Source organism: Ovis canadensis, chromosome 1, assembly GCF_042477335.2.
Source record: "Ovis canadensis isolate MfBH-ARS-UI-01 breed Bighorn chromosome 1, ARS-UI_OviCan_v2, whole genome shotgun sequence".
In the NCBI taxonomy this organism is placed as follows: Eukaryota; Metazoa; Chordata; class Mammalia; order Artiodactyla; family Bovidae; genus Ovis; species Ovis canadensis.
In genome coordinates, this window is record NC_091245.1 from 11,091,568 (window position 1) to 11,119,165 (window position 27,598).

General features: G+C 46.9%; 1 protein-coding gene and 1 pseudogene across 4 annotated transcripts in view; both read right to left on the reverse strand.

The window, feature by feature from the left end:
• Window positions 1-4,999: 4,999 nt before the first annotated feature.
• On the reverse strand, window positions 5,000-13,574 carry LOC138438075 (small ribosomal subunit protein uS19 pseudogene; annotated as a pseudogene).
• A 521-nt stretch (window positions 13,575-14,095) lies between these two features.
• KIAA0319L (KIAA0319 like) overlaps window positions 14,096-27,598 on the reverse strand; it is a 100,495-nt gene continuing 86,992 nt past the window's right edge. For all 4 annotated transcript variants that reach the window (XM_069586262.1, XM_069586272.1, XM_069586256.1 and 1 more), the window contains 5 exons: window positions 25,270-25,412; window positions 24,307-24,429; window positions 23,512-23,602; window positions 22,357-22,448; window positions 14,096-15,396 (listed from right to left, as the gene is read on the reverse strand). In XM_069586262.1, coding sequence (XP_069442363.1) covers window positions 15,209-15,396; window positions 22,357-22,448; window positions 23,512-23,602; window positions 24,307-24,429; window positions 25,270-25,412 — 637 coding nt within the window. In that variant the 3' untranslated portion in view covers window positions 14,096-15,208. The remainder of the gene's footprint in view (window positions 15,397-22,356; window positions 22,449-23,511; window positions 23,603-24,306; window positions 24,430-25,269; window positions 25,413-27,598) is intronic.

Below are 27,598 nucleotides of genomic sequence, written 5' to 3' on the forward strand. Positions count from 1 at the left end.
TTCAAAGAACTATTCAACTTCAGCTTCTTCATCATTACTGGTCGGGGCATAGCCTTGGAATACTGTGATATTGAATGGTTTGCCTTGGAAACAAACAGAGATCATTATGTTGTTTTTGAGATTGCATCCAAGTACTGTAGTTTGGACTCTTTTGTTGACTATGATGTCTAATCCATTTCTTCTAAGGGATTCTTGCCCATATTTCATAGATGAGGAGCCCCAAAGGGTAAGCAAATACATGAAGAGGTGTTCAAACTCATCAGTAATCAACAGATTTTTTTTTTTAAAGAACTATCACTTTACATCTTTAAGACTAGCCAAAATTAGAAGGAAAAAAAAGGATAATGTCAACTAGTGCTGGTGATATAGGGATATTAAAACCCTTGTATATTGCAAGAATAAATGTAGAAGTGTATACCCACTCTGGAGTCAATCTTGGACATTAACTCAAAGAAGTTTGGTAGATTTTACAAAGACGTTTACCCTTTCCTCTTGTTAAATAAGTGATTATTATTAAATGTGTTTGCTTTTCATTATATATGTCCATGCAATTTTTGTCTTTATTCATTTGCCAAAATACCTTGATGGATTTTTCTAATGTTGAACCATCATCCCTGCACTCCTTGGTGAAATCCTAATGTGATTTATATACAGGATTAGAGATATAACCTTTATCAAGGTAAAGATAATACCTTCCATTCCTAGTTTGCCCTGAATTTTTCTTTAAATTTTAAATAAGCGTTGAGCTTACCAAAGGCCATCATTTTTTCATTTTGCATTTTTAAAATACTCATCTTACTTTTCTATCTTCATTAATGTTGTGAAGCACATTCCTTGGATAAACTCTTATGTTTACATGTTTTGGCTAACTAATATCTTATTCAGTTCTGTTTTTACATCAGTAGTCACAAGTGACTATATTCTTTTCTCTTTGAATTATTTTTGACTATTTTTCTCTTTGATTTCTCATCTGATTTTGGAATCACTGTTAGAAAAAGAAAAAGGCAAGTTTTATTTTTCCAGTGTGCAGAACAACTTATATAGAACTTATATTCTTGAGAGTGTAGTCAAACTATAAAAGTTTTTTAAAAAAATAAATAAATAAAATAAATAAAGTTTTTTTCTACTTTTTGGCCATGCCATGTGACATGCGGGATTTTAGTTCCTCAACCACAGGTGGAACCTGCACCCTCAGCAGTGGAGGTGCAATGTATTAACCATTGGACCACCAGGGAAGTCCATATAGAATTTTATTGTTTTTTTAAATTCCTCTAAAGGGATTTTGATTTAATGCCATTTTGGTTTATTTAATGCTCATTCATCTACTCAAGTTGTTATGTCTCATCAATTTGGGTTTTTGGTGATTTTCTCAGTTTGATCTGTATGATCAGGTTTAGGAGCATCTGTCTCATAATTCCTTCTTCCATTCTATATTTATTTTGTTTGCATTTGTTTTTTCCTGACCTGCTGCCTTTTTAAAATTTATTGGAGTATAGTCAATTTACAGTGCTGTTTTAGTCTCTGCTGTACAGCAAGGTGAATCATACATAGCTACTTCTTTTTAGATTCTTTTCCCATGTAAATTATTGCAGAGTATTAAGTAGAATTCCCTGCACTATGCCCTAGGTCCTTATTAGTTTTCTATTTTATATACTATGTGTATGTCAATCCTAATATCCCAATTTATCCTTTCCCCCATTGTAACCATAAGATTGTTTTACACATCAGTGCCTCTGTTCCTGTTTTGTAAGTAAGTTCATTTGTACCATTTCTAAAGATTCCATGTAGAAGCGATATATTTGTCTTTGTCTGACTTACATCACTCAGTATGACAATCTCTCGCTCTGTTCATGTAATAGTGATGTTGAGCATCTTATGCTTTTTAAACATCTGTATATCTGCTTCGAAGCAACGTGTATTTAGATCTTCCACCCATTTTTTGACTGGGCTTTTGTTTTTTGTTACTGAGCCACACGAGCTGTTTGTATACTTTGGAGATTGATCCCTTGTTGGAGAAAATGCAAGCATTTCCTCCCATTCTGTGGGCTATTTTTTGGTTTTATTTATGATTTCCTTTGCTGTGCAAAGCTTTTAAGTTTAATTATGTCCCATTTGTTTTAGTGTTTATTTTCATTAGTATAATGAGATGAATCAAAAAAAATCTTGCTTCAGTTTATGTCAGTGTTCTGCCTATGTTCTCCTCTAAGAGGTTTATAGTATTCAGCCTTACACTTAGTCTTCAGTCCATTTTGAGTTTATTTTTGTCTCCAGTGTTAGGGAGTGTTCTAATTTCATTCTTTCACATGTGGCTGTCCAGTTTTCCCAGCGCCATTTATTGAAGACTCTCTTTCCTCCACTGTATATTCTTGCATCCTTTGTCAGAGACTAGACCATAGGTGTGGGGGTTTATCTCTGGCCTTGCTGCCCTGTTCCGTTGGTCTATATCTGTTTTTATGTCAGTCCCATGCTGTCTGGTTACTGTAGCTTTGTAGTGTAGTCTGAAGTCAGGGAACCTGATTCCTCCAGCCCCAATTTTCTTTCTCAAGATGGTTTTGGCTATTTCAGGTCTTTTGTGTTTCTGTACAAATTGTAAAATTTTTTGCTCTAATTCTGTGGAAAATGTCAGTTTGACATTGAATCTGTAGATTGCTTTGGGTAGTATAGTCGTTTTGATGATACTGGTTCTTCCAATCCAAGAACATGGTATCTCTCTCCAACTGTTTGTGTCATCTTTGATTTCTTTCATCAGTATCATAGTTTTTTTCAATACAAGTCTTTACTAGGTATTTATTCTTTTTGATGCAGTGGTAAATGAGATTGTTTCATTAATTTCTCTTTCTCATCTTTTATTGTTAATGTGTAGTTATGCAAGGGATTTCTGTGCGTTAATTTTATTTCTGTGTACGAGTATGCTGTAAAGTTTGCGACTCTACCAAACTCAGTGATGAGCTCTAGCAGCTTTCCGGTAGTATGTTTAGGATGTCCTATGTGTAGTCTCAGGTCATCTGCAAATAGTGAAAGTTTTTACTTCTTTTCACTTTGGATTGCTTTTATTTCCGTTTCAGTTGCCTTGCTAGAACCTGCGAAACTGTGTTAGATAAAAGTGGTGAAAGGGGACATCTTTGTCTTCTTCCCGATCTTAGAGGGCATGCTTTCAGTTTTTCGCTGTTGAGAAACTGGGTTTGACAAACTACATATGCTGTGGGTTTGTCATGTGACCTTAATTATGTTATGTTCTCTTTACGCCTTATTTCTGGAGGGTTTTTCATCATAAATCGATATTGACTTTTATCAGAAACCTTTTCTGCAACTCTCGAGATGATCATATGGTTTTTATTCTTCAGTGTGTTAATGTGGTGTATCACATTATTTGTGGATACTGAAACACCTTTGCATCCTTGGGATAAATCCCACTTGGTCATGGTGTATGATCCTTTTAATGTATTGTTGGATTTGGTTTGCTAGTATTTTGTTGAAGATTTTTGTATCTGTGTTCATCAGTGATAATGGCCTGTAATTTTCTTATTTTGTGCTATCTTTGTCTGGTTTTGCTACCAGGGTGATGCTGGCCTCACAGAATGAATTTGGGAGTGTTCCTTCCTGTGCAGTGTTTTGGAAGAGTTTCAGAAGGACAGGTGTTAACTCTTCTGTAAATGTTTGATAGAGGGACTTCCTGGTGGCCCAGTGGCTAAGACTCCATTAACTCCCAATGTGGAGAACCCAGGTTAGATCCCTGGTCTGAGAACTAGATCCCACATGCCACAACTAAATGTTTTATAGAATTTGCCCGTGAAGCCATCTGGTCCTGAATTTTTGTTTGTTGGCAGCTATTTTAATCAGTTTCAATTTCAGTACCTATTGGTCTGTTTATATATTTTATTTCTTGTTTAGTCTTGCAAGATTATACCTTTCTATGAATTTGTCCCCCTAGAAGAAATGCACAGATTCATAGGCATATAGTTGCTTGTAGTAGCTCTTATGATCCTTTATACTTCTGTGGTGTCGGTTGTAACTTCTTTTTCATTTCTAATTTTATTGACTTTGAACCCTCTCCCTTTTTTTCTTGATGAATCTGGCTAAAAGTTTATCAGTTTTGTTCACCTTTTTAAAGAACCAACTTTTCATTGATCTCTTCTGTTGTCGTCTTCATCTCTTATCTGTTTCTGCTCTGACCTTTATGATTTCTTTCCTGCTACTAATTTGGGCTTGTTTCTTCTCTTTCCAGTTGCTTTAGGTGTAAGGTCATGTTCTTTGAGATTTCTCTTATATCCTGAAGTAAGATTGTATTGCTATGAACTTCTCTCTTACAGCTGCTTTTGCTGTGTCCCATAGGTTTCCGAACATCATGTTTCCATTGTCACTTTGTCTCCAGGTATTTTTTAAAATTTCTTTGGCGATCCATTAGTTTTTCAATAACATATTGTTGTCTCAGGTTTTTTTCCCAGTAATTTATTTGTAATCTTATAGCACTGTGGTTGGAAAAGATGCTTGGTGTGACTTCGGTTTTCTTAAATTTACCAAGGTTTAATCTGTGGCTAATGTGTGGTATGTCCTGGAGAATGTCCCAGTGTGCCCTTGAGAATAAAGTATATTCTGCTGCCTTTGGATGGAGAGCTCTAAAAATACCGATGAAGTTCATCTGGTCCAATGTGTCACTCTAGGCCTGTGTCCTTAGTTTCTATCTGGATGACCTGTCCATTGGTGTAAGTGGGGTGTTAAAGTCGCTGTTGATTTTAATCTGTTTTGTCTCATAATGAGTATTGCTTACTCGTTTTGTTTTGGTTTCTATTTTCATGGAATACCTTTTTCTGTCCCCTAACTTTCAGCCTGTATGTGTCCCTAGCTCTGAAGTGGGCATCTTGTAGACAGCATATATATGGGCCTTATTTTTGTATATGTTCAGCCAGCCTGTATATTTCGGTTGGAATATTTAATCCATTTACATTTAAGGTAATTATTGATATGCATGTTCCTATTGACGTTTTCTTAATTGTTTTGGATTTGCTTCTGTAGGTCTTCTTTCTTCCCGTCTTGTTTTCTTGGGATTTGAGTGACTGCCTTGGCACTGTGTGTGTCTGTTGTAGTTTTTGGTTTGGGAAGGTTTTGATACAGCAGTCTGTGTGTATACAAAGTTGTTTTAAGTTGATGGTCTCTTTCCTGCCTAGAGAAGATCCTTTGGTGTTTGTTGTAAAGTTGGTTTGCTGGTGCTGGATTCTTTTAGCTTTTGCTGTTCTTAAAGCTTTTGATTTCTCCATTGAATCTGAATGAGAGCCCTGCTGGGTAGACTACTCTTGGTTGTAGGTTTTGCCCTTCATCACTTTAAATATATTGTGCCAGTCTCTCTTGGCCTGTAGAGTTTCTGCTGGAAAATCAGCTGGTAACCTTATGGAGACTCCCTTGTATGCTATTTGTTGTTTTTGATCAGACTTATCTATCTTAAAAATCTTTTCCAAGAACCATCACTTGGTTTTGTCAGTCTTCTCTCTTCCATCTCTGATTTTATAACTATTTTTCCTCTCCCGTTTTTTTCCCTTGCTGTTTATTCTTTTTTCTGTTGCTTTAGTCCTAAATTTTGGGGTTTTGAAAAGAGACTTCATATTGAGCCCTTTGTATTTTTTACTCATTTATGTATATCAGTATAGTCTCATATATTCCTATTAAGTTATAATTTGATACTCAAATTTCCCTAGGTTTAATCAGTAGAAACAACATACGCTTATATAACCATATATAACAATTTATCATCTACCTATTTCTCTTAACTTGTGAGTTCATATCAGTTCTTCCAATTTGAGTTCAATACCTCAGGGCTCTTTCTAGCCGCCTCCTTTTTCACACCCATAAACCCTTTAAGAGTTACTTGATACTAAAACATGCTTCTTTTCTCCTTGGTTTCTTTGACTGTCATCTAAATCTTCTAATAAGATTTAGTCTTTGCAACCCTACCATGTTGATACTTTTCAGAATGTTGGCTCTGGGTTGTTAATATACTTCATTGTTTTCCTTTCCTTCTTCCTCTTTTCCTGTCATCTCAATCTTCCTCAACTTGTGTTATGTCCCAATAAACCCAGTAAGTTGAAAATATTTTAAGTCAAGAAAGCATTTATCACGCCTAACCTCAACATCATAGCTTAGCAATGCTACCTTAAAGGTGCCCAGAACACTTAAATTAGCCTGCATTAACTGGGCAATACCATTTTCTCGTTTTTGTTTAGTTGCTAAGTCATGTCTGACTCTTTGGTACCCCACGGACTGTAGCCTGCTGGGCTCCTCTGTCCGTGGGATTTCCCAGGCAAGAATATTGGAGTGAGTTGCCATCTCCTTCCCCAGGGAATCTTTCTGACCCAGGGATCGAACTGTTTTCTCCTTCATTGCAGGTGGATTCTTCACTGCTTTGCCATTGTGGGTTGTACACAAAGCCTCTTCTATAATAAAGTGCTGACTATCTCATGTAATTTATTTAATATTGTACTGAAAGCAAGAAACAGATGGGTTGTATAGATATAGAATAGTTACAATGTATCGGCTGTTTACCCTTCTGATCTGTGGCAACTGGGAGCTGCGGCTGCTGCCACTGCCCAGCATCACAAGCAGGTATCCTACATGTTGCTAGCCCAGGAAAGATAAAAATTCAAAATTCGAATGACTTCCTTGATGGTCCAGTGGCTAGGATTTCGCTTTCCAAAGTATGGGGTACAGGATCAATCCCTGGTCAGAGAGGTAAGATCCCACATACTCTGTGGCCAAAAAACCAAAACATAAAACAAGTAATAAGGTAAGAGTCTAAAGACTTTAAAAATTGTCCACATTTTTAAAAAATCTTCAAAATAAATTTTTAAAAATGCAAAATTTGATAGTTTCTACTGAATCTGTATCATTTTTACATCATCATAAAGTTGAAAAATCTTAAACCATTTTAAGTTGGAAACCATCTGTACAAACTGTGCCAAATAATTTATTTGCTCATTCTTACTTCCTATATATCTTTCCATGTCTAAATTTACTTTTCATATTTTGTAGAATTTAAAAAATTATTTACTTTTGGGTCTTTGCTGTGCAAGGGCTTTCTCTAGTTATGGCGAGTGGGGGTTCCCCTTCACTGCAGTGTGCAGGCTTCTCATTGCAGACCGTGGGCTCTGGCGCACGGGCTTTCGAGGTTATGGTGCACAGGCTCGGCTGCTCTGTGGCATCTGGGCTCTTCCAGGCAGGCAGATTCTTAACCACTGCGCCACCAGGGAAGTCTCTCTTTTTTGTATCTAACCACTTCTTCTAAGTACATTTTAAGTGGATCTATTGCAAAAAATATTTGAAGCCTTGTATCTCTGAGAATATTTTTTATTCTGCTTTCATGTTTAAGTTTGTCTTGCTATAAATTTAGTTCCACTGCATTCTTCTCCTTCAGCATTTTGGAAACATGATTTGTCTTTTCGCCTGAGGATACTGTTAAGAAACCTGATGTCAATCTGTTTCTTGTTCTTTTGTCATTGATCTGCTACTTCTCTCTGGGAGCTTTCAGAATTTTTCATTTTCTTAGATGCTCTTCATTCTCTTACTACAATGTTTATGGCATATTTTTCTTTTTTTTCAATATTTTTCTTAATCATCCATAAGTTCCTTTATCTCTAATTCTCATCAACCTATTATTATTTCTCCAAATATTTCCTTGTCTTCTCAGACTCCCCTTTATCCAGAGGTCAGCACTTCTACTCTGCCATTGTGCTGCTGTGTGTGTGTCCATCTCCTCTAACCCCTTCCTGCTTCCTTTTGGTAAAGGCCCCGAGATGACACTTCAGCTAATGGGTTTTGACCTGTGTGTGTCTATCACATTCATTATATTTTCCATACTTACTATTTCCACTTGGTTCTTGTTCCTGCTTCATATTGCTAATATTTCCCTGTATATTTCCTTCATTTTCAACTCTTGGTTAATCAGTTTCTGTGGTTTGCTGTCTATGGGGGCCAGGGTTTGGATATTTCTGGCCTGTGAGCTCATGTCCCTTCACAGCACTAGCTCTCCTGCCTGGTAGTATTTACTGGGGGAACGGGCAAGGCCAATTCTGTCCCTTCCAATTTTGAAGGGAAGAGTACCTCACGGCCACTGTCAACCACTCCACCAGCAACTGTTCTAAGATTCCTTTCAGAGCCTTGGGAAGAAGCAGCAGTTCCTAACTGTCATTTCCCAATGGTGGGGCTTTGGAGGGAAAAAAGTTTTAATCCCAAGAGCAGCTGCCTAGCCCACTCTCTTCACCCCAGCAGAGCTTTTGTGCTGACTCAACAGTGTGCCTCTTACACCAGTGACTTGGCTGCGTCTCGGGTTCACCAAGAGTAGACATCTCACTGATGTCCCACGTCCTTTTACAGTTTCTGATGACCTTCGGTGTCCTAGGGGTTCTTACGGGATTTGGGGAGATTTCTTGGTTTGGTTTTTGGTGGTGGTCCCTCAGATTTATGCTCCTTTCTAATGTGTACTGTTTTTACCTCATTGTCTTCATACGAACCAAAGCCCCCAGTATTATTTTTGCTGACTTTTATTTTCAATCTTTGTGTGAATCCACCTGCAATGTGGGAGACCTGGGTTTGATCCCTGGGTTGGGAAGATCCCTAGAGAAGAGAAAGGCTACCCACCCCAGTCTTCTGGCCTGGAGAACTCCACAGACTGTCCAGTCCATGGGGTCACAAAGAGCTGGACACGACTGAGCGACTTTCACTTTCACACTATATTTTAGGTGCGTTTTATGAATATAGTTTTACAGTTATATCCAATCCGTTAACTGTTTGGAGGTGGTAGTGGTGGTTAACATCCAATCTGACTTCTGCGTATTAAATGATCAGATTTTTTTTTTTTTTAAGAGAAATCTCTGCTTTTATTGGCCAGCAGGTTACTTGAGGGGGATGAAGCAGGAGGAATGGGTGGCCCCGATACCGGGCCGACCGTGCTTCACGGGCTTGTAGGTGACGGAGAACTTGCCTAGGTAGTGGCCAATCATCTCAGGCTTGATTTCCACCTGGTTGAAGGTCTTGCCGTTGTAGATGCCAACCATGCTGCCCACCATCTCGGGCAGAATGATCATGTCGCGCAGGTGCGTCTTCACCACCTCCGGCTTCTCCATGGGCGGCGCATCTTTCTTGGCCTTGCGCAGCCGCTTCAGCAACGAGTGCTGCTTCCTCCGCAGGCCGTGGTTCAGCCGCCGTCGCTGGCGCGCGCTGTATAGCTGCATCAGTTGCTCATAGGACATGTCCAGCAGCTGGTCGAGGTCTACGCCGCGGTAGGTGAACTTGCGGAAGGTCCGTTTCTTCTTTTGTTCTACTTCCGCCATCTTGCCGGTTCTTGAGAAAAGCTGATCAGATCTTTAATGCTGCAGTTTTGCCTCTATTCTTGCTTTCTGCTTGGTTGACTGAAGTGTGGCCTTTTTTTTTCTTTCCTCTTGTTTAGATGTTACATATTCTAGTTCTGAATTCTCAGTGGCTTTCTCAGTATTTTTAACATGAACAGCTAACTTAAACTCTAAAATTAATTGGCATTTTTACTGTCCTTCTATGAGAGGACCTTAGATTACTTTCATTTCAATTACCACCCTACCCCTATCTTAAATGTCATTAATTGTTCAGTAATTCCATATTTTTATTCTTCCCCCAAGTAATACTACCTGAGAGCTTATGAGGCCAGATTCCCTTGGAGTGTCAGCGCACCTCAGCAGTGACTAGATCCTCCTCCCCTCTTCAGCTGGCATTTTCTTTGAGAAGCCACCCCTTCCACATCCCTGGCTCAGTCAGCCTGTGCTCATCTCTGTGTTCATCACAGGTACACTTTCAAGGGCACACCAGCCACTGTGCTAGGAACTAGAGAGATGAGTGAGCAAGATGACATGGGTGCTTCTGGAGTGCTGAAGTGGACACTGCTTTTTCAAATAAGAATATGGCATGGAATAGTTCCAAAGAGAACCATGTTTAAAAGCGACTCCTGCTTTTGGTAGAGATAGCCTGGGATTCTGGAACTGTGGTAAGGACAGAGCGGGGGTGAGATTTCTCCATGGCTGCCCTTCGTTGGTGATAGTCACTGATGAGCCCGTGCAGATCATGGGACTCTGTCTGAGGCACAGGTGATGGAGACTTGTGTTCTGTCTCCATGTAACAGAATCAGCCCACAAAGAGTGTTATAAAACATAAGGTGGCCCCGCAGCCTCACGAACTTCTAAGTGAGTGGGAGACAGATGGCTGAATGCTGTCCCGTGTAAGTGGTATGTGGGTCCCTGCAGGCCCAGATGTAACCCCAGGTTTTAGAGGGAGAGAGATATTAGGCTGCTTGGACCTACCTGGAGGCTGGAGGGCATTGCCTGGGGAAAAGCTTAAACTGCTCTAATGGGATGGCACTTTAATCTGCTTTCATGCTTTAATTTCTTTAGCCAATGAATAAGTGCCAAGAAAATCATGTGACTCAGGTATTCCCATGATTTGATTCCCCATTTGGGGCCCTACAGTTCAAACTGGGAGCCCAGGTCTTATTCCAAGTATATATTGACATTGTTTTTCTTACAGGTATTGGACTCCTTCAGAGATTCAGGGTGAGCGGTTACCTGCAGATTACAAAGATAACAACTTTCGTCCATATGACCATATTTCCAGTTGAATAGTAAAATGCTGTAGTCATTTCCAGCACAAAGTTTGAATTAAATACTTTTTGCACTGGATTTGTCCTGGCTTTTCAAGTTTTTTTGATCACAGAAATAAGTGTTTGAAAATCTCTTCCGTTTTCTGGGCTTCAAGATATGGTTAACAACGGAGATACCTCTTGTCAACAGTCAGGTTGAAAGTTCCCCCGCATACAGATCCAGAAGTTTAAGTTTCAGACTGCTACTGATTATTCCTCTCCATGCCCCCCAATTCCCAGACTACACGCTATAGGAAATCGTGCCTCTGACTCCAGATTGCGAAGCATGTTGCCCTTATCCTAAGGGAGGACCTGAAGTATTAGTGTCTGCTCTTCAGAAAACAACCAAACAAAAACCAGAGCATGTGACCTAGACCTGTATGGCCAGGACTGCGGCAGGCCTTAGCTCTCTCCAGCTGCCCCTCCTGCAGCCCACACGGCTGCCGCGGAGCCCCAGGCTGAGGCACCTTTGTCAACCCTGGTGGCTTACTCAGGCCCAGGGAGGCCTGTCACAGAGGAAAGCCCAGGCCCACAATCTTAACACCAGCCATCACTTAAAAAAAAAAATGCTTTGGCTAGCACAATACAGTTCATTTCAGCACCACCCAATGTCCACTCTGGCAGAGCAGCTATCTGCTAGACAGCGGTTCAGGAACCGGCTGTCTCTACCTTGGATGTCTCTACATGGCTGCAGAGTTCCCCGAGGGCTCCTCTGCGTCTGGCCGGCAGGTGGAGGAAGGGAGTGAGAGTCACAAAGAAGTTTCTAATGGGTCAGGGTGGAAGACGGAACCTCTCTTCTGCCCATGCTGTGCAGAAGGCTGGAGATGGAGTGAGCTATGTGCCACAGAAACAGACTCTGGTGTGGCAAACTGCTGACCTCCGCCACACGCCACTTCAAGGGCTTCTCCCTGAGGATGAAGAGGAACTGGGTGTCTGGGTACTTTCCTTCTTTGTCACCACATCCAACTGGTTTGCAAAGCTTTTAGAGCTGCGCTGCTAAGGGCTGTTTGCCCCCTTGTCAAGGGTATGGTATGGATGCACAAATTATCTGAAGAATTAATAAAAGATCAATTAAGTCACAGTAGCTTGTGAGGTGTGGGTTCTAGGCATCGGTAGAAGTTGCCCAGGTTATTCTAATGTGCAGCCAGTGAGAACCACTCGTGTCGATAGACAGGAATGTGATTGTTAGACGTGTGGGGATGACGGGGACCTAGAATGTAGCTTGGAAGGTTAGACTAGGGCACAGCCTTAACTTGCCAGCCAGAGTTTCGTATCTGTGCTGACAACTGGATAGAAGGCTGGCCTCCCCAGGAAAGGTAACTTTAGTTTTGTTCCTTGTGACCAAAGAGGCCTGATCAATTAACCTCCAGTGTCAAACCTGACAACTCAGAGGGCTCCCCAGGATGGAGGAGGGGGCTTTACCTGTTTGGCAGCACTTGGGCACAGAGGCTCACACCCCACCTGGGCCTCTGTGGGAGGCCTGAGCATGGACAGCCCCAGCTCTGGCACTGGAGATACTGGGTATTAAGTAGCCACCATCAGCACCAACCACAGACTGGGGGGTGACGTAGGTGAAAGGGGTTACAGCGGTGGCATGGGTTTGACCAGAGGCTAAACAGGGACCCCTGAACCTCAACACAAATTCTGCAAAGGAGCCACGGGCCTGAGCCAAGCTCCCCAAACCCTCCTTCCCAAGGACTCATGGCTTTTGATGGCACACAACTTCTTTCCAGACCTATTTGTCTTCAGAGAGCAACTCTCAGTGTGTGTGACCACCTGTTCTGGCTCCTTTCACTGAGCAGATGGGCTGAAGGGAAGCTGGAAGAACCAGAGTTTCCCCACTTTCCTCCCTTAGAAGGCAGGCCAGAGCCACAGCCTTCCAGCCTGGTGGAGTTTTCTTGAAGTGTTGCTTCCTGGTGACTAAGGATGTCTCCACACACAGCACCTGCGGGCTTTGAGAAACGCGACGATGCCCTCTACTGGCCTCCCTCTGGCCATTCTAAGTAGAAAATGGAAGATGAAGGTCTTTGAGGGTGGAGGAGTATTTAGCTTGGTCAAGGCAGGGGCTACCAGGCTCCTGAAACTCAGTTATTTCAGGAGGGTTTCTTTGGGGGTGACAGGTTATGTGGAAGTAGCCTCGCTCTCCCTAAGCCAGCCCGAGGATTTCTGCCTCTTTCTTGAGTCAGGCAAGAACGGGGCACGGCAGTCTTCTCAACGCAAGATCCCAAGCCAGGAAAGCAGCACTGGCTTCTCAGTTTTGTTCCCTTTTTTGGCGGGAGTAGGGAATGAATGAAAAATTATTATATTCATCTCTGGAACGGAGATAAAAATATATCCTTCAATGAGCCATGGGTGAAATAAATAAGATGTAGCAAAGGAGGCCCAAAGAAAACCAGAAAAAGCCAGCAAGTCATCAAGTCCTGGAGCTCTTTTGTGAATCCCTCAAAGCTCTTCTCGGACAACATCCTCAGCAAGTCTTGACCGCCCGCCCGCCCACCAGCGGCTCCTGTGCAGTCGGCTCTGCACATCCCAGCCCCAGTACCCCCTGCAGATTCGAGCACCCACTCCTCCGAGCTTCCTTCGCCCTCGCTCAGGACAGGTCAGCTGCCGCCCCCTCTTCCAGCCCCAGAGTGTGCAATTCTGGACCAGCGGGTCTCATAGTGTGGTCCCCAGACGAGCAGCGGAGCACTCTGGGATCACATTAGAAAGGCAGATTCTCGTTTCCCCTCAGGCCCACTCAGTCAGAAATGCAGTGGCGGGGCCCAGCCACCCGTGCTTTAAAGGTGATTCTGCTCTAGACCAAGCCCAGCCTCTGCTGGGCCTCAGCTCCAATTCATTCACGGACAGTGTGTGGACTGAGTTACTTCTCAGATGCCTCGTCTCTGCTTCTGTAAAAACAGAACCAGTATCCTCAGCTGGCGTCACCAATACCCTCACCTGTGCACAGGGCCTCAGGGAGATAAAGAGCTCCCTGGTCCTTCTCTCCCCTCCCTTTCCTGGGACTCTGAGACTGGACAGCAGCCTCCATCCACCTGCCGAGCTCACCAAGCTGTCCTTCCAGCTCGGCACTGTCCTGGGGGCAGGGGCTGAGCCCTACTGCTTTGGAAACCCAAGCGGAAGACTAGGGCCCCTGAAGGCCCACCTTGGTGTCAGGACCCTGTGTGTCCCCAGCTGGTCCACGGGGTAGAGACTGGGGCAGGAGTGGGGGGGTGTTTGTGTGCATATATGTATCAATTCTGTGTTCGCAAAAGGCTGAAGAAACGGCAGAAAACTCCCGTCCTGAAAGACAAGAGCAGCAGCTGGCCTGAGGGGCCAGGCCACCACTGAGAGAGAAGCCCAGTACTGCGGCCACGTGCAGATGCCAGGCCCCGACCGGCCCGGCGGAGGCGTCAGGAATGCACGGTGGCTGGGCCCCGAGCGCAAAGCAGAACCCCCAGCAGGCAGGCACGCAATTGAACAGCAGGTTTAATCATCTCACGACAGACTGTAGCGCAGTAGTATAAACCGAAGTTTCTTTTTAAAAATCACGTCCCCAAAGCTCCCACGCCTCAACACCCAGACATCACAGCTGAGGGACCAGTTCCTCATGGTTGAGGAACAGGGCCAGAGGGATTCAGAGTCTCTGTTCCACCAAGCTCAAAGTCTTTCCAGGTCAAGGTTGCCTTGCGAGTAGCCAAAAGCCCTAGGAGGAGTTGATGCACACGCACTCACTCTAACACACACACACCCACACATGCAGGGACAGAGAGAAGACACTCAGACAGACGGACACGGAGCAGGCCGTGCTGGGGCAGCCACATGCGTGCGCTTTCAGGCCGCACAGTCCAGTCTGTCTGTGGCTGCCTCCTCAGCACAGGGAGTGTGGGCCTGATTCTGGAAGCAGCCAGGGTGGCCAGGAGGAAGAAGGGTGGCAGCCTGTGTCCAGTCTGGCTACTGTGACCCAACAGCCCCGCGGCCTGGGCGCCTCTCCTTTCCGGAAGCAGCCAGCCCTCCCCTACTCGGCAGACTGTTTCTGCACTACCAGCTCACCATCAGGGGTGAGGAGTGGGCGCCACTTCCTCCGGGCCGAGAGAGAGGGCACGCTCCATCCCAAAGCAGAGAACAAGGAATGTGCCCGCAGGCAGGCTTCTGCGGCCAGGAGCTGGCGGTGCTTGGTTTTGTTCCCAGGGGTGGGGGACGCAGTTAGGCCTCGCTGTGCAGGTGCCCTGGCGGCAGCAGTACTGCCAACAAGGAGCTGGAGAGGAAGCCAGGAGCTGCGGTGTCCACCCTTGGAACAGGAGAGGGGTGCAAAAAAAGGAGGCCCTGAGGTGAGGACGTTTTGAGGGACCTACCAGACGGGTTTAAAGAGGAAACCTCTTCGTTCACAGCTTCATTCAGGGGTTCCTGGAGAATGTTTCTGGATTCAAGTACCAGCGGCTCTGGTTGAGGGTTTTGGGATGGAGTGGCCAGCAGAGGTTGGGAGAACAGCTGCCCTCCGATGTGGGAGGTAGGAGAACCAGCCTGGCGATGCTCTGGACCCTGGCACTGCCAATCCCCACCCTGAGGAGACAGACCAGGCGGCTACAAGATCTCCTCACGGGGGCTCCGGGCCTTCAGCGGAGTCTGCCCGTTGGGCACAGAGCCGTTCTGACCGTGCAGGAGCTTGCCCTTCTCTCGGTCTGGCCACGTGAAGATGGCGTCGTCGCTGTCCAGCTCGGACTCCGAGCGCATCAGGCTGCTGCTCAGTGCCGGGCCCTTCTGTTTGATGCCTGCGAGGGAGTCAGGGAGCCGGGCGTCAGGAGCCGGGAGCCGCCCCCCGCGCCCCCCACCCCAGCCCGAAGAGGAGCAGAGCGACGGGATGGTCCTCTCCTGCGGGCAGGAGGCTACCCGCGTCCTCCAGGCCTGGCTAGACAGAGCAGCGAGGCCTCAGGGAGCACACTGCAGACCCACAGATCAGCGTCCACTGCAGATTCTCTGCCTCCAGCATCTATTAGCTTCGGTCAGCCCACCCAACAACATGCTCTTTGCTCTCTCCTAAACGTGGGGTGTTTTGTCATGTCCCTTCACGCACAGGGCAGAGTTCAGTGGGAGGCAGGCAAACACGGGACAGGCACGGATGCTCTAGAGACTGAGCTTCTTCGCGGACCCTGGCTCAGCGTGGATGGAAAGCGCCTGCAGAGCTGCTGGCGCCGAGGACACCACCGTGCTCCGCGCAGATGTTTACTCTGGCTTTGCTGAGTGGCAACAAGCGGTGGGAGAGCAGGCGTGTGGCTTGGAGAGGCCTCTCCGAGCAGGGACAAGAGGACAGACTGTCCCAGGGCATCAGTTGGTCAGAGCACACAAATAAGGACCCGTAAGAAACACCTGAGGTCAGAAAAGATGCCTGAGATTCTTTAAGTCACCATAGTTACCTTCTCTGCTCGTCCTTAAGGCTGCAGAAGCCAGATCATACCACGAGGTCGGGTAATAACTTCAGGGCAGACCCCACCCAGCAGCATGACGGGTGCCCTCTGGCTGGTGCAAATACCACTCCAAGCAAAGGCGGGCTGAGATGGCAGAACTAGAGTACAAGTCACCAGCGTCGAGAGTGCAGCTTGGCAGTGCTCTGGGCCTGGCACAGTCCACCCCCAGGACCTAACCTACCTCCTTTCTTAAAAAGGTGACCAGTCAGGTGAGCCACGTTTGAACCTTCACTCCCCGCAACCACGCTCCCTTCCCAGGTCCCACCCCCAGTAAACACTGAAAGAGGCTCCAGAGATGACCATCAGCCACTCTGCCCCTTCCTGGCCAGATGGGCCGTAAGGCTGTGAATGATGAGGGCATGGAGACTGTGACCATGCCCGGCACTCAGGAACCTCATGCCTGCAGACCCTGCCCGCGTGCCGTCTGCCTATGAGTGTGCTCTGGGGCGCAGGCAAGCTTATGCAGCTTGCCCATCTCGGGGCACAGTTCTGACACATGACTGCAGACAGTCACGCCTTCCGCTGACTCTCAGGACAGCAGAGAAGCAGCGTCGGCTTTGCAGGCTTTTCCAGTGTGGTGGGCACAGTGCTGACCTAAGAACCAAGACCAGGGAGGGTCAAGGGTCTCACAACTTCTGCTTTGCCCTATAGATGAAGCATCCCTTTGGGGGCTTTCTCCCCCTAGCACCCAAGCACTCAAAGCTTCTCTTCTTCCCCAAAGCCCTTCTGGGCCATAGGTGTGGAGGACAGGAGCCTGAGGTGGAGATGGGTTTCTGGGTCCGCAGCACACAGCACTCACCCCAGGCCCTCTCATGACGAGTGAGCTCTGCTCTGCTTGGGGAACTAAGTGGAATTCATCCACTAAGCAATACAAGCGAGGACACTGGTCCTATCTATGGGGGCTGACCACTCGCATCTCTGACTCAGCAATTCCATTCCTAGGTCTACACCTAACAGAAATCCATACATCTGTCCACCAAAGGACACGGGCCAGAAGTGCCAGGAGTCGCCACGGGAGATCCCACCCATGACAAGGTCATGTGGAAGAGAACTGTTACGCAAGGCGTCAGAACTCAAGGGGCTCCCTAGGCTTTCTCGAGCATCTACCCCAAAACCAGAATCTGTTTTACCATTTCATGACTTTCACCAACTCCTCTGACATTAACAGGGGGCTAACCCTGACCACCTTTCTCCGGAGAAAATCAACTTAGGGCTATAGCTAATAAGTCTCCTGGACATGAGAGGAATATTTCAAACCAAACCCTCTCTGTTAGCATTCTAGCTTGCTCAGCAGGTATATCCAGACTCTTACAGCTACGCATGTGATTATTTACAGCCTCCCAACTGTGAGAGGCACGGAAAGCCTAAAACATAGAGCCTCTGAAAGAGTTAAAAGTTATTAGAGTAGTGCTGGTGCTGGTGTAGGATTTCATTATTGTGCCAATGCTTGTTGCTAAGTTCCCATATCTCTTATCCACTGTGCACCTGGGAATGCATTAGTTAACATAGTGAGAATGCAAGAAAAATAAGGGTAGCCTTGAATTTAACCATATTAGACTTTTGAGCTAATTGGTTCTTTCTTGTAACTCACTGCACCTTTGCTCTGTGAAAAACGTTAACTCTGGCATTTTCTGAGGCTGACATAGATTAGAAATATAAAGAAAAAACACTTTGAGGGAAAATAAGTTTTCTGGTTGAGCAGCCTTTATAAAAAGAGGGTCATAAAATGTTCATAGGCCTCCAAGGCCAGAAGATACTGTACACAACATCATTTGTGGAAAAGGTATGCAGAAAAATCCTGGTTTCGATAAGGGCAAAACTGCTGGAATGTTTGGGCTGACTCTGTATGACCTTGCATCTTTCATTTCCCTCTGTGTATAAGGCAAGGTATAAAAGTACCTTTTGAAAAATAAAGCTTTTGGGCCTCGCTCACCAAAGCAGCTTGGTCACCCCATGTTTTCTCTTTTTTTTTTCTCTCTTCCTCTCTCCTTCTCCCTTTTTTTTTCAGGCTGATCCCTTGGAGCATAGGGGCTCCCTGCATTCACTTATCTGCCCGGGTTTTTAAGACCTGAACGGGAAGACGTTCTGCGTCTTCACTCCTTCGGGAGACCGGGAGGGCACCTGTGGCCTCCGTGAAGAGGGCAAACTTCTTGTCTCGGAGTTTTATTGGTTCTCTAGGTAAACCAAGGAATATCAGCCTCTTTCTCTCCTTTATTTTCTTATCTTCAACATTCTTTCCTTATCTCTCTCCAAATCAATCGCCGATGCTGTTCCTTCTTTGGGTTTCCCTGGATCCTGCGGGGGCTGGACCCCGGCACAGAAGGTTTACAGCAGCAGCCCCCAGGGCAGCCAAAATGCCCAACAGCATGTCTGACAAATGTATTCCTACAAAGGAAATTATACAGCAATGGGAATGAGCACGCTGTGGCTCTCCCTAAGGACACGGGTGAGTGTCCTAAATGCAATGCTGAGTGAAAGGAGGCGCACACTAAGATTCTGTTCATATCAGCTTCTCCAAGACACCAGATGTCAACTGAGGGGAGGCAGTGGCTGCAGAGAAGCGCACAGCGGGTGCTTCTGGGGGGCTGATCACATGGGCACATTCACTTAAGAAACACATTCTCTGTACACATCAGGCTGACCACCAGAAACTGCTGTCTTCTAGGTCAAAAGTCAAATTATCAGTTATTTTATATGGTTCTACCAAAAGCAATAGAAAGTTGTGAAAAAACTCAACAGAACAAAACCAAATCACACCCTACCCCACAGGTGCTGACCGCAGAGCACGCCCTGCAGCTGGGCTCCGAGCCTCGGCCCGGCACAGGCGGGGGCCCCTCCCGTCCTGCCACTCTTCCTCCGGCCTCACCGCGCCCCGGCATGGTGTCCACTTCAGCTCACTTCCACACACACCAGGCTCCACAGACTGACTCTTCCTCAAGCTGAACTTCCATTCCAGACCGCACCCCTTTAGGTCCTGAAGCCACTCGCTGCATCCCACTGGCGGCTCTGATCCGGCCTGCGACCACTCCCCCGCCGCAGAGCCCAGAACGAGAGCCAGGCCTGCTGGCCTGGTCGGACCCACGCCAGACCCAAGGGCCTCTCACCTCAAGCCGCCTCCCTGGCTAGACACCGCCCCCGGGAGAAGGGCCTGTGACCCTCGTCTGTCCTCGCCTCTGGGTTACCCGGGAGCGGCTGGCCACCTGCGTCCCCCTACCTCTCCCCACAAGCCTGCCTTTCCAAACTGCCTCTTCCTCCTGGTTGTTCCCCTCTCCTGCTCAGGAGAGGGATCTCAAGTCCTCTCTGCCTGCCGTCCCCCTCAGAAACCTCACCTCCATCTTCTGCCTCTCTGCCCGCAAACCTGCTCCCAAACCCCATCCACACAGTCCTAAATCTCCGCTCATTGTTACCCAGCTTCCGGAAGGACTTTTAACTCTTCAGGGCCTCCGTTTCCTCACCACCTACCTACTTCCTAAACAGACCGTGCTTCCTCTTCAGCCATCTGCCCGCTCACCATCTACTCCAGCTCTTCAGGTGCCCAGAAACCTCTCCAGCACTGCCACCGCCGTCACCGCCACCGATCCTCGCCTGGCCGCTCTCTGGGGACGCCGCTCCTCCTCCTTCTCAGCTCCTCAGCCTGGTGCTCTCCTCAGCCCCTCACCCCTCTCCCCACTGCTCCTGACTGCTCTCTGGGGACCCCACTCCTCCTTCTCCCCAGCCCCTCGCCTGGCGCTCTCCTATGCACCCTCCCCTCTCTCCCCACTGAGGGATGTGGCCCTCCTTAGCGGTGCCGGCCTCCAGTATACAGCAGACTCCTACCCAATCCTGCGCTGCTTCGCTCCATCCTCCTCTTCTCTTGCTGAAACTGCGCCGAATGTCCTAATTCTGTCCTCAGTGCTATCAGTCTGTCTCCCAGGTTGGAAGTCGGCCTGGACCTTTCCTGCCCCTCCGGTTCACTGACACCACGCTGTTCAAGCCGTCATCATCCCCTCCTCACAAAAACCTCCTTGCTGGCCTCCACCTGTAATCTCCTCAGTGAATGAAACGCCACAAAACTAATTTTCCTAAGCCAGCACTTTCGTCACCACCAGAAAAAATGCCTAAATCCTTAAGCTGACATTCAAAACTTCCCATAAACTCATCCCCACCCATCTTCCAGCCTCACTTCTCAACCCCATTCGCAACTGTTCTAAACCAAACAACGTTCCCCTGCATTTCTTCTCCAGTCTTTCTCATTCAAAGAAGATGCTTGGGGACCATCCTTTGCATCTCCTTTTCTCTCACACCCCTCTGAAAACATATCATGAACCTCAGCAAGTCTTCCCCTCAAGCGTATCTGGATTCCGCCTCTCTATCTCATCATCTCTCCACCACCAGAGTGTTCTATCCAGTTTCCTCTCCAATTCCTTCACATGGCAGCCAGTTGTCTTTTTATAACGTAAATAAATCTAACTGCACCATTCACACCTCCTTAACTCTCCCGACTACTCCCAGAGGGAGCCCACAGCAGCGTCCCGGCTCACCTGTCCAGCCCTGTGCCACTCACCCCACTCACTGCACCTTCCGCAAATGCCCCCTGCTCCTTCCGGCAGCTGGGCCTTCAATCAACTGGCTTGGCCTGCAATCCTATTTCTCAGAGCCTCTGTGTGCCTCATTCTCGTTCTCGTTGACACTGGGGTCTCAGCTTCAATGTTATTCTTTATAAATACCTTCCACTATCACATTTTGTGTATTTGTGAATGTGTTTGTTTAATGTCTGCGTGATAATAAGCTACACAAAAGCATCATCTGTTGAGTTCACCATAGTATAACCAATGTCTGGCTTAGGCCTGGTACACAGTGGTATTAATCCATATGCACAGATGAATAAGATGCAGTCCCTACCTTCTTCAAGGGTATTACTGACTAGTAAAGGACAAACAATAAGGTAACTGACATAATACAGTGAGAGAAATGCCAAAACATGTGGGAGCAAGAAGAGCGTGACTTTTAACTGGCAGGTTAAGGGCTGGATGAGAAAGTACTTTCTGGACAGAAACACGAACCAACGAATTTGGTTTAGAAAAGAGAGACATCAGCAAGGAGGAGGATCTCAGAAACACACAAAGACGCAGGCTCACCAAGGCCACCATCTAACAGACCAAAGCCCCGGAAGGACTTCATGGCGTAGAGCATTCGGGCCACAGCGACAGACACCCTGGTGACCTCGTGGAGGGTGCTGTGCGGCGTTTTCCCCTCTGGCCGCCACCCTCAGGATCTCTGGGGCGCCCTGGTGGTACTTCTGCGGTTCGCCAGCCCCACCTCCAGACACTGTGCTCCGGAACCGAGCTGCCCAGCTGCCGACAACCCGGACTGCCTACGAGCCTTTATTTTCATCTCATGTCTCTCCTCCCTCACTACAGTGAGATTCCGAGGGCAGAGCCTGCGTCCGAGAACGCTTCACAGTCCCCTTACAGCCTTCCTAATATCAAGCTTTAAGTATGAGAAATGTTAAACAAACATGTTGTAAAAGAAACCGGGTCTACGTTCAGAGTGTTTGGGAATTGCTCTACACAGAGTCCAGCTCCCATAAGGGGACAAGGCCTGTCCTGGGGCCACTATGGTAAAAGGGAAGCTCACCAGTGACCGAGCTCAGACAGGAGGGAGAGCCCTGCACCTGCCCCAGCCCTCCCAACCCCACCACCGAACGCTGTCTCCGTGCTTGTGCAGCTGGAAATGCTCTGACAGACGAGCCCAGTGCACCTGGAGCCAGCAGGCAGCAGCCCTCCACGGGCTCGAGGACAGCCGCGGAGCCTGCGGATATGCCCGACAAACCCGGGAGAGGAGAACGCAGGAGGGGAAGGCTGGCTGGAGAGGAGGGCCAGCAGGCAGACACTAGCTTTGACTTCTTCACAGCCTCACCCTGTCCGCTCAGAAAGGACAGACTGACCAGGAGAAAGAGACCAAGGTCCTTGAACTCAACCTCAAGGGGCAGCTTGAAAAGCTGAACTCCAGGCAGAAACCCTAAGGGGAATGAGCAGGCAAAGGAGAGCAAGAGGGTGAGCCCCCTCAGCACAGGGAAAGGGCGGCTGAGAAGTGAGCCCTGGAGCCCAAGCTTGTCCAACAGGCAGGTTCTGCCCCCACAGGGCAAAGCGGACCCTGGTCCTCACCAGGGAGGGGACAAGGTGCTTTTCCAGCACAAAATGCTGTTGGGAGGGAAGGGTGATGGTGGCGGCCCTTCATCTACTACGGGGTGGCCCTGGCACCCAGTTCCCGAGGTTCCTGACATACCTGCTCGGGACGTTGGCTTCAGTTCCAGGCTTTCCTGATCCGTGGCATCCAGGATCTTGTACTTGCTTTTCCTCTTCGGTTTTCCTTTTTGCCTGAAAAACACAATCCCTGTCTCTGCTCAGGAAAGAGGGTCTGTGTGAGGCTCAGGTTGCCACCCACAGGTGACAGCCAGACTCTGCATGTGGAACCCGGATCCAGGGATGCTGCTTAAGGGAAGAGCTGCTTCTCCTTACTCCTCAGCTGGGAAAGGCAGCAACTGTGATTTGTTATTCAAATACTCATCAACTTGGGAAAAGGTAAAGGAAACATTATCTTGGACAGATTGATTAAAAATGTAAATAAAACAAAACCCCTATCCTTGAAGGGTGGAAGGTGGAGGAAAGCTTAAACAAGCAACGTTGTTAATGGTGGTTGTCCTGAATTGGTGGGAATTTTTTATAATTCTTTTACTTTGCTAAGTTTTATTGTAAGGTTATATCGCAGGTTGCATTTCAGCTCTGCAACTTACTAACTGTGTATCCTTGGATGGATGACATTATTTTCCTGAGAAAATGCTCTTTATGCCTATAAAAAAAGATACTACCTATAAAATATCATCATGATACTTGACACAGAGTAAACACAGAAGTGACACCTATTACTAATTAATGAGAAACATAATAAATATTACTCTCAAATATTATAAGACTAGATAGGAAGACTAAATGAAAAAAACCCAAAAGACACAATCATGGCTAACCTAAGTCTATAAGTACAAGAAAACATAGGCACATGAATCTCAAATCGAAGGGGAGACAGACAAATTAGGAATCCACGGTGAACAGTGGTGAGGCTGAGGTGTGGAGTACTAGAGCTCACACACCCTAGAGATAGATGTAAGCCAGGTCCATGCCCCAGGCCCTCCCAATGCCCACTCAGCCACAGCCACGATTTCCAGGTTGCAAATCACTGCAGTGACAGCCACTCCCTCCCTCAGGAGCATGAGAAGGTAAGGAGACCTTTTTCTGGGCATGCTGTGGGTAGGCCATGTAACAGAGATGGTAACGGGAAAGTCCCAGGACTCAGTGCCCCCACGTAGAAGGTGCCAGATACCTCTCCAATGAACAAATACGTAATTAGAAGCCTGAACAAATTTACAGGGCAAGTGCATCTTACCTCTTACAACAACAGATTACAGTCCAGGACAGGATCCCCAAGGCAACGACAATGAGAAAGGAAGCAATGATAACATATAACACGCTCCACTCTGCCAAGAAAAACAGAATAGTAAGGGCGGTGGAGAGAGAGGCTGAACAGAGGGCTGGGCTGCCCAGCTGGGACAGGAAACACTCCGTGAACAAAATGGTCCCCAGGGCTCCCCAGGGAAGATGAGACCTTAGAGATAAAAGCAGCTGAAATCTGAGCTTGGCTCTGAGACCCTGCAGCAGTGGGGCAGGCTGTAATGAGCTTCAACAGAGGAAAAGAGGGGAATGGAAATCTACGGGCTTCCATGGGGCGAGAGCACACAGGCACTCCAAAAGGACAGGAGGCCATACAGCTGGTCTGATTTATGCTGCATTTTGTGGTTGGTCTGATTTAAGCTTGTTTCGTTTTAAGCAACTGCCTCAGGGGAATTCCCTGGCGGTCTGGCGGTTAGGACTTGCCACTTTCACTGCTGGGGCCTGGGTTCAATCCCTGGTCAGGGAACTAAGAAATAAAGATCCAACACGCCACAAGGCATGGCCAAAAAACAACAACAGAAAAAGAAAACCACAAAAAACTGCCTCAGAGCTTCCCTCTAACCTTGAGCAAGTGCGGAGGGAGGAAGGATTAAGTCCTCGGCAAACAGCAGACACACAAAGTTCTTCTCCTTGCTTGCTCATCTGCCTTGGAAACACCAACACCCACCCACTCAACTCAGAGCCACAGTCAATGCCAAACCAGCTGGCACAGTCAAAGCAGGAAACTCACCACAGTTGCTGTCTCCATCCCTCAACTGCACCTTGATGAAATTCTCCATCCAAAAAGGGTCACAGACGCAGCGTTTGGTGAAGGAGTCACAGTGGCCGTGGTCAGAGCAGTCCAACTGGCACGCTGCAAGCAGGAGAGGGGCGCAGGGCCACAGGAGTCAGCGCCGGGGACGACCACCTTCCGGGGCCCACGAGGACGGGACGGCACCCCAGACCCACGCCTGCGGGGACGTGTCCGCCAGGCCTGCCCCCGCGGGCCTTCACAGCTGGCACCACTCCCGTTATCCCCATCATGGCTGAATACAACTGGAGCAGTCAGAGAGGCCCCAGACTGTTCTCCCTTGCTGTTTTCCGTATCAGCAGTTCTTAACCTTTCATGTCCCACAGACCTTCTTCTCAGGATAACTTAATTGCCAAGATAGAAGACATAGTATTATAGAGGACGGCAATTATACTAAACATGTTTTTGAAGAATTTAAGAATATAAAACTTTACAGATAATAGTATATGTCTTTATTAAAATATTAAGTCATAAGATTATAACTGTCTGACAACTGTTATAATTTTGAAGTAGTGATGAATAAAAATGCTATTTCATCAAGTGGTATGATACAAAACTATCTGAATTTCTATTGCTTTAAAGTCACATGTTCTGTTAAAACTACAGTACTTTGTGACTGAGGAAAAGAGTAAATTTCAGTCAGAGGCTCATGAAAACAAAGATGTACCTAATTTTTTCCCCCATTTGAACTCACAGCTCCTCTGAACGCTGTCTCAGGGGCCCAGGGACCCAGGAGAAGAAGCTCTGCAATGAGCTGGGACTCTCTCATGATAATGACCGTGGAAGGAAGTGATTATCTCCTTATTCCCAGAGAACCAGAAATGCAGCCCAAGGACAGCAGGGGTGACACGTGAGCTGTGGGCACTGGGCACGCTTTCATTTCCAGCCCCCACAGTTACTCACTGACAGTGTTGATTTCCAGGGCTCTGAATATCAGAAAGTCTGTCTTTTGCTTCTGCAGCTCACTCTTGAGCATCGCTGCCACCTCATGGCCTTTGAAGATCTGGTGAGGAGGCTCATTCTGAACAAAAAATACCATCTTGGTGCTGCGGAGACATGCAACAGTGTGCATGAGCTGACGCTGTCAGCTGGATGGAGCTGCCCCTGCTAGGTGCCTTCTGTATGTGCCAGACACTGTGCTAAGTACTACACACCTTCTCTCACAGCAAGTCAGTGAGAGAGGGGCTGCCCAGCACCATCTCCATTTTCCAGAGGACAACACTGGGGCTCAGAGGGGTTGAGTAGCTTGCCCAAGGTCACACAGGTAATTATGGCAGAGCCAGATCCCAACCCTGATATGCCTGACTCCAAAGCCTAGGCTTTTAGAAAAGCCCTAAGCTGCCCTAATTAACAAGAAGACCTATTCCAAGAGGTAACCAGAGGTCAGAAACACAGGGATTTAGTTTTGGGTACATTCTGCTCTCAGCCTTTTAACAGCCAAGAGTGTAGTGATGTTGGGTTTGTGCCTAGATTTTCTGTAAGACAAAGCACAGTGTTTTCAGAAATGTACTGTTGCATGGCATCAGAGCATCCGCAGGCCAAAACACGGCCAAAATGGCAACTACTGTGGCAGCAACAAGAAAAGCCTGACGCGATGGTGTGGCTAGCACAAGACCATGCTGCTCTCCGTCCAGATCTGTTTACTTTCTGACTGTCAACTTCTGTCCAGTGTTTGAGCTCACCTCTGGGTGGCATGGAATCTATTCACTAGCCTTGGCCTCCATTTTTGGCAACCTGCTCTGTGATTCCATGTTAGTCTCAAAACTGAACTCTCCCAACCAGTGGGTCACACTGGGTTCATAGGTGCGCCCCCAGTAAGGATCCCCACTGCACACAGGGGCTGGGTGGGACCCAGGTATCCCAGAGGGCCTGGACCAGCTTCATTCAGTATAATTGTCTGTTTATCCCATCTGTGTGTATATCTCAAAGCGTCACAGAAACAATATCATCTTCTATGTGTGGACTGACATGAAAGTTTGGGAAGTCCTTTCCTAAAAGACTTTTAAAAGTTCACTGAGTAGTGAGGCTAAAAATGGGGTATTATAAACTCCAGAATCAAGAAACAAATCTTTTCCATAAGATTTGTGGTCATTTCTCATACTACATGTAAAATAGATAACTAACGAGAACCTACTGTGTAGCAAGGGAATGCCACTCAGTGCTCTCTGGCGACCTAAACAGGATGGAAATCTAAACAGAGTGGACTGTGAGTGCCTAGAGGGGGATGAGGTGGGAGGGAGGGAACATCTGTATGCCTGTGGCTGACTCATGTTGATGTATGGCAGAAACCAACACAATGCTGTAAAACAATTATCCTCAAATTAAACATGAATCCGTTAAAAAAGAGAAAGAAGAGTGGATACAGATTTATGCATAATTGATTCAATTTGCTGCACAGCAGAAACTTACACAACACTGCACGGCAACTATACTCCATAAAGACTAATTTAAAAAGATGCAGTCATTTCTCATATTTTCTCCTGGTTACCTAATGATTCACACTTAGTTTCCATTTTCGTCTATACACAGATAACCCTCAAAGCTTTATCTCCTCTCCCCATGGCCCTCTTGAGTGACCAAATCTATACCTACAGATGCTTGCTAGAATAGCTACACCAGACCTACCACAGACATCTCAAACCCAGCATGGTTCAAAACAGACTGATGATAATCATTAATCAACTCATTATGTGTTAGGGACTACATAAACATTATCTTATGTAATCTTCACCAAGCCTTCAAAATAGCTGCCAGAATTTTTACAGGTGAAGGATGAGTTTGGAGAGTCACCTGCCCACTGTCACAAAGCTGCCACTGACAGAGGCCGGGCTACCTGGTGAGAGGCCCATGCTCTTTCCCATCGTAATAACACTCTCTCTCCCCTTCCAATCATATCCTCCTCCTGAATTCCTCAGCAAAGCCCATCAAGGCCAAACCAGAAACCCAGATGTGTCTCTCTCCCTTGTGCCTCAGATGCAGTGATGCAAGTCTGCAAGCAACCCCTTCCACAACGCTCTCACCCGCACTCTCACTGGAGTCTTGCCACTGCTGTGTCCCAGCCAATTCCCACCAGCTCGATCGATCCAGTAGCCACCTTCCTATTCCTATTCCCAGGCTGCCAAGCACAGCTTAAAAAGAAAGTCCTAATCATCATGCTGTCTCCAATCCAGTGAACCCTGACTGCAAATTAGATTCATCTGGGGGGTTTTTAAAAAAATTTAGGTGCCCAGAC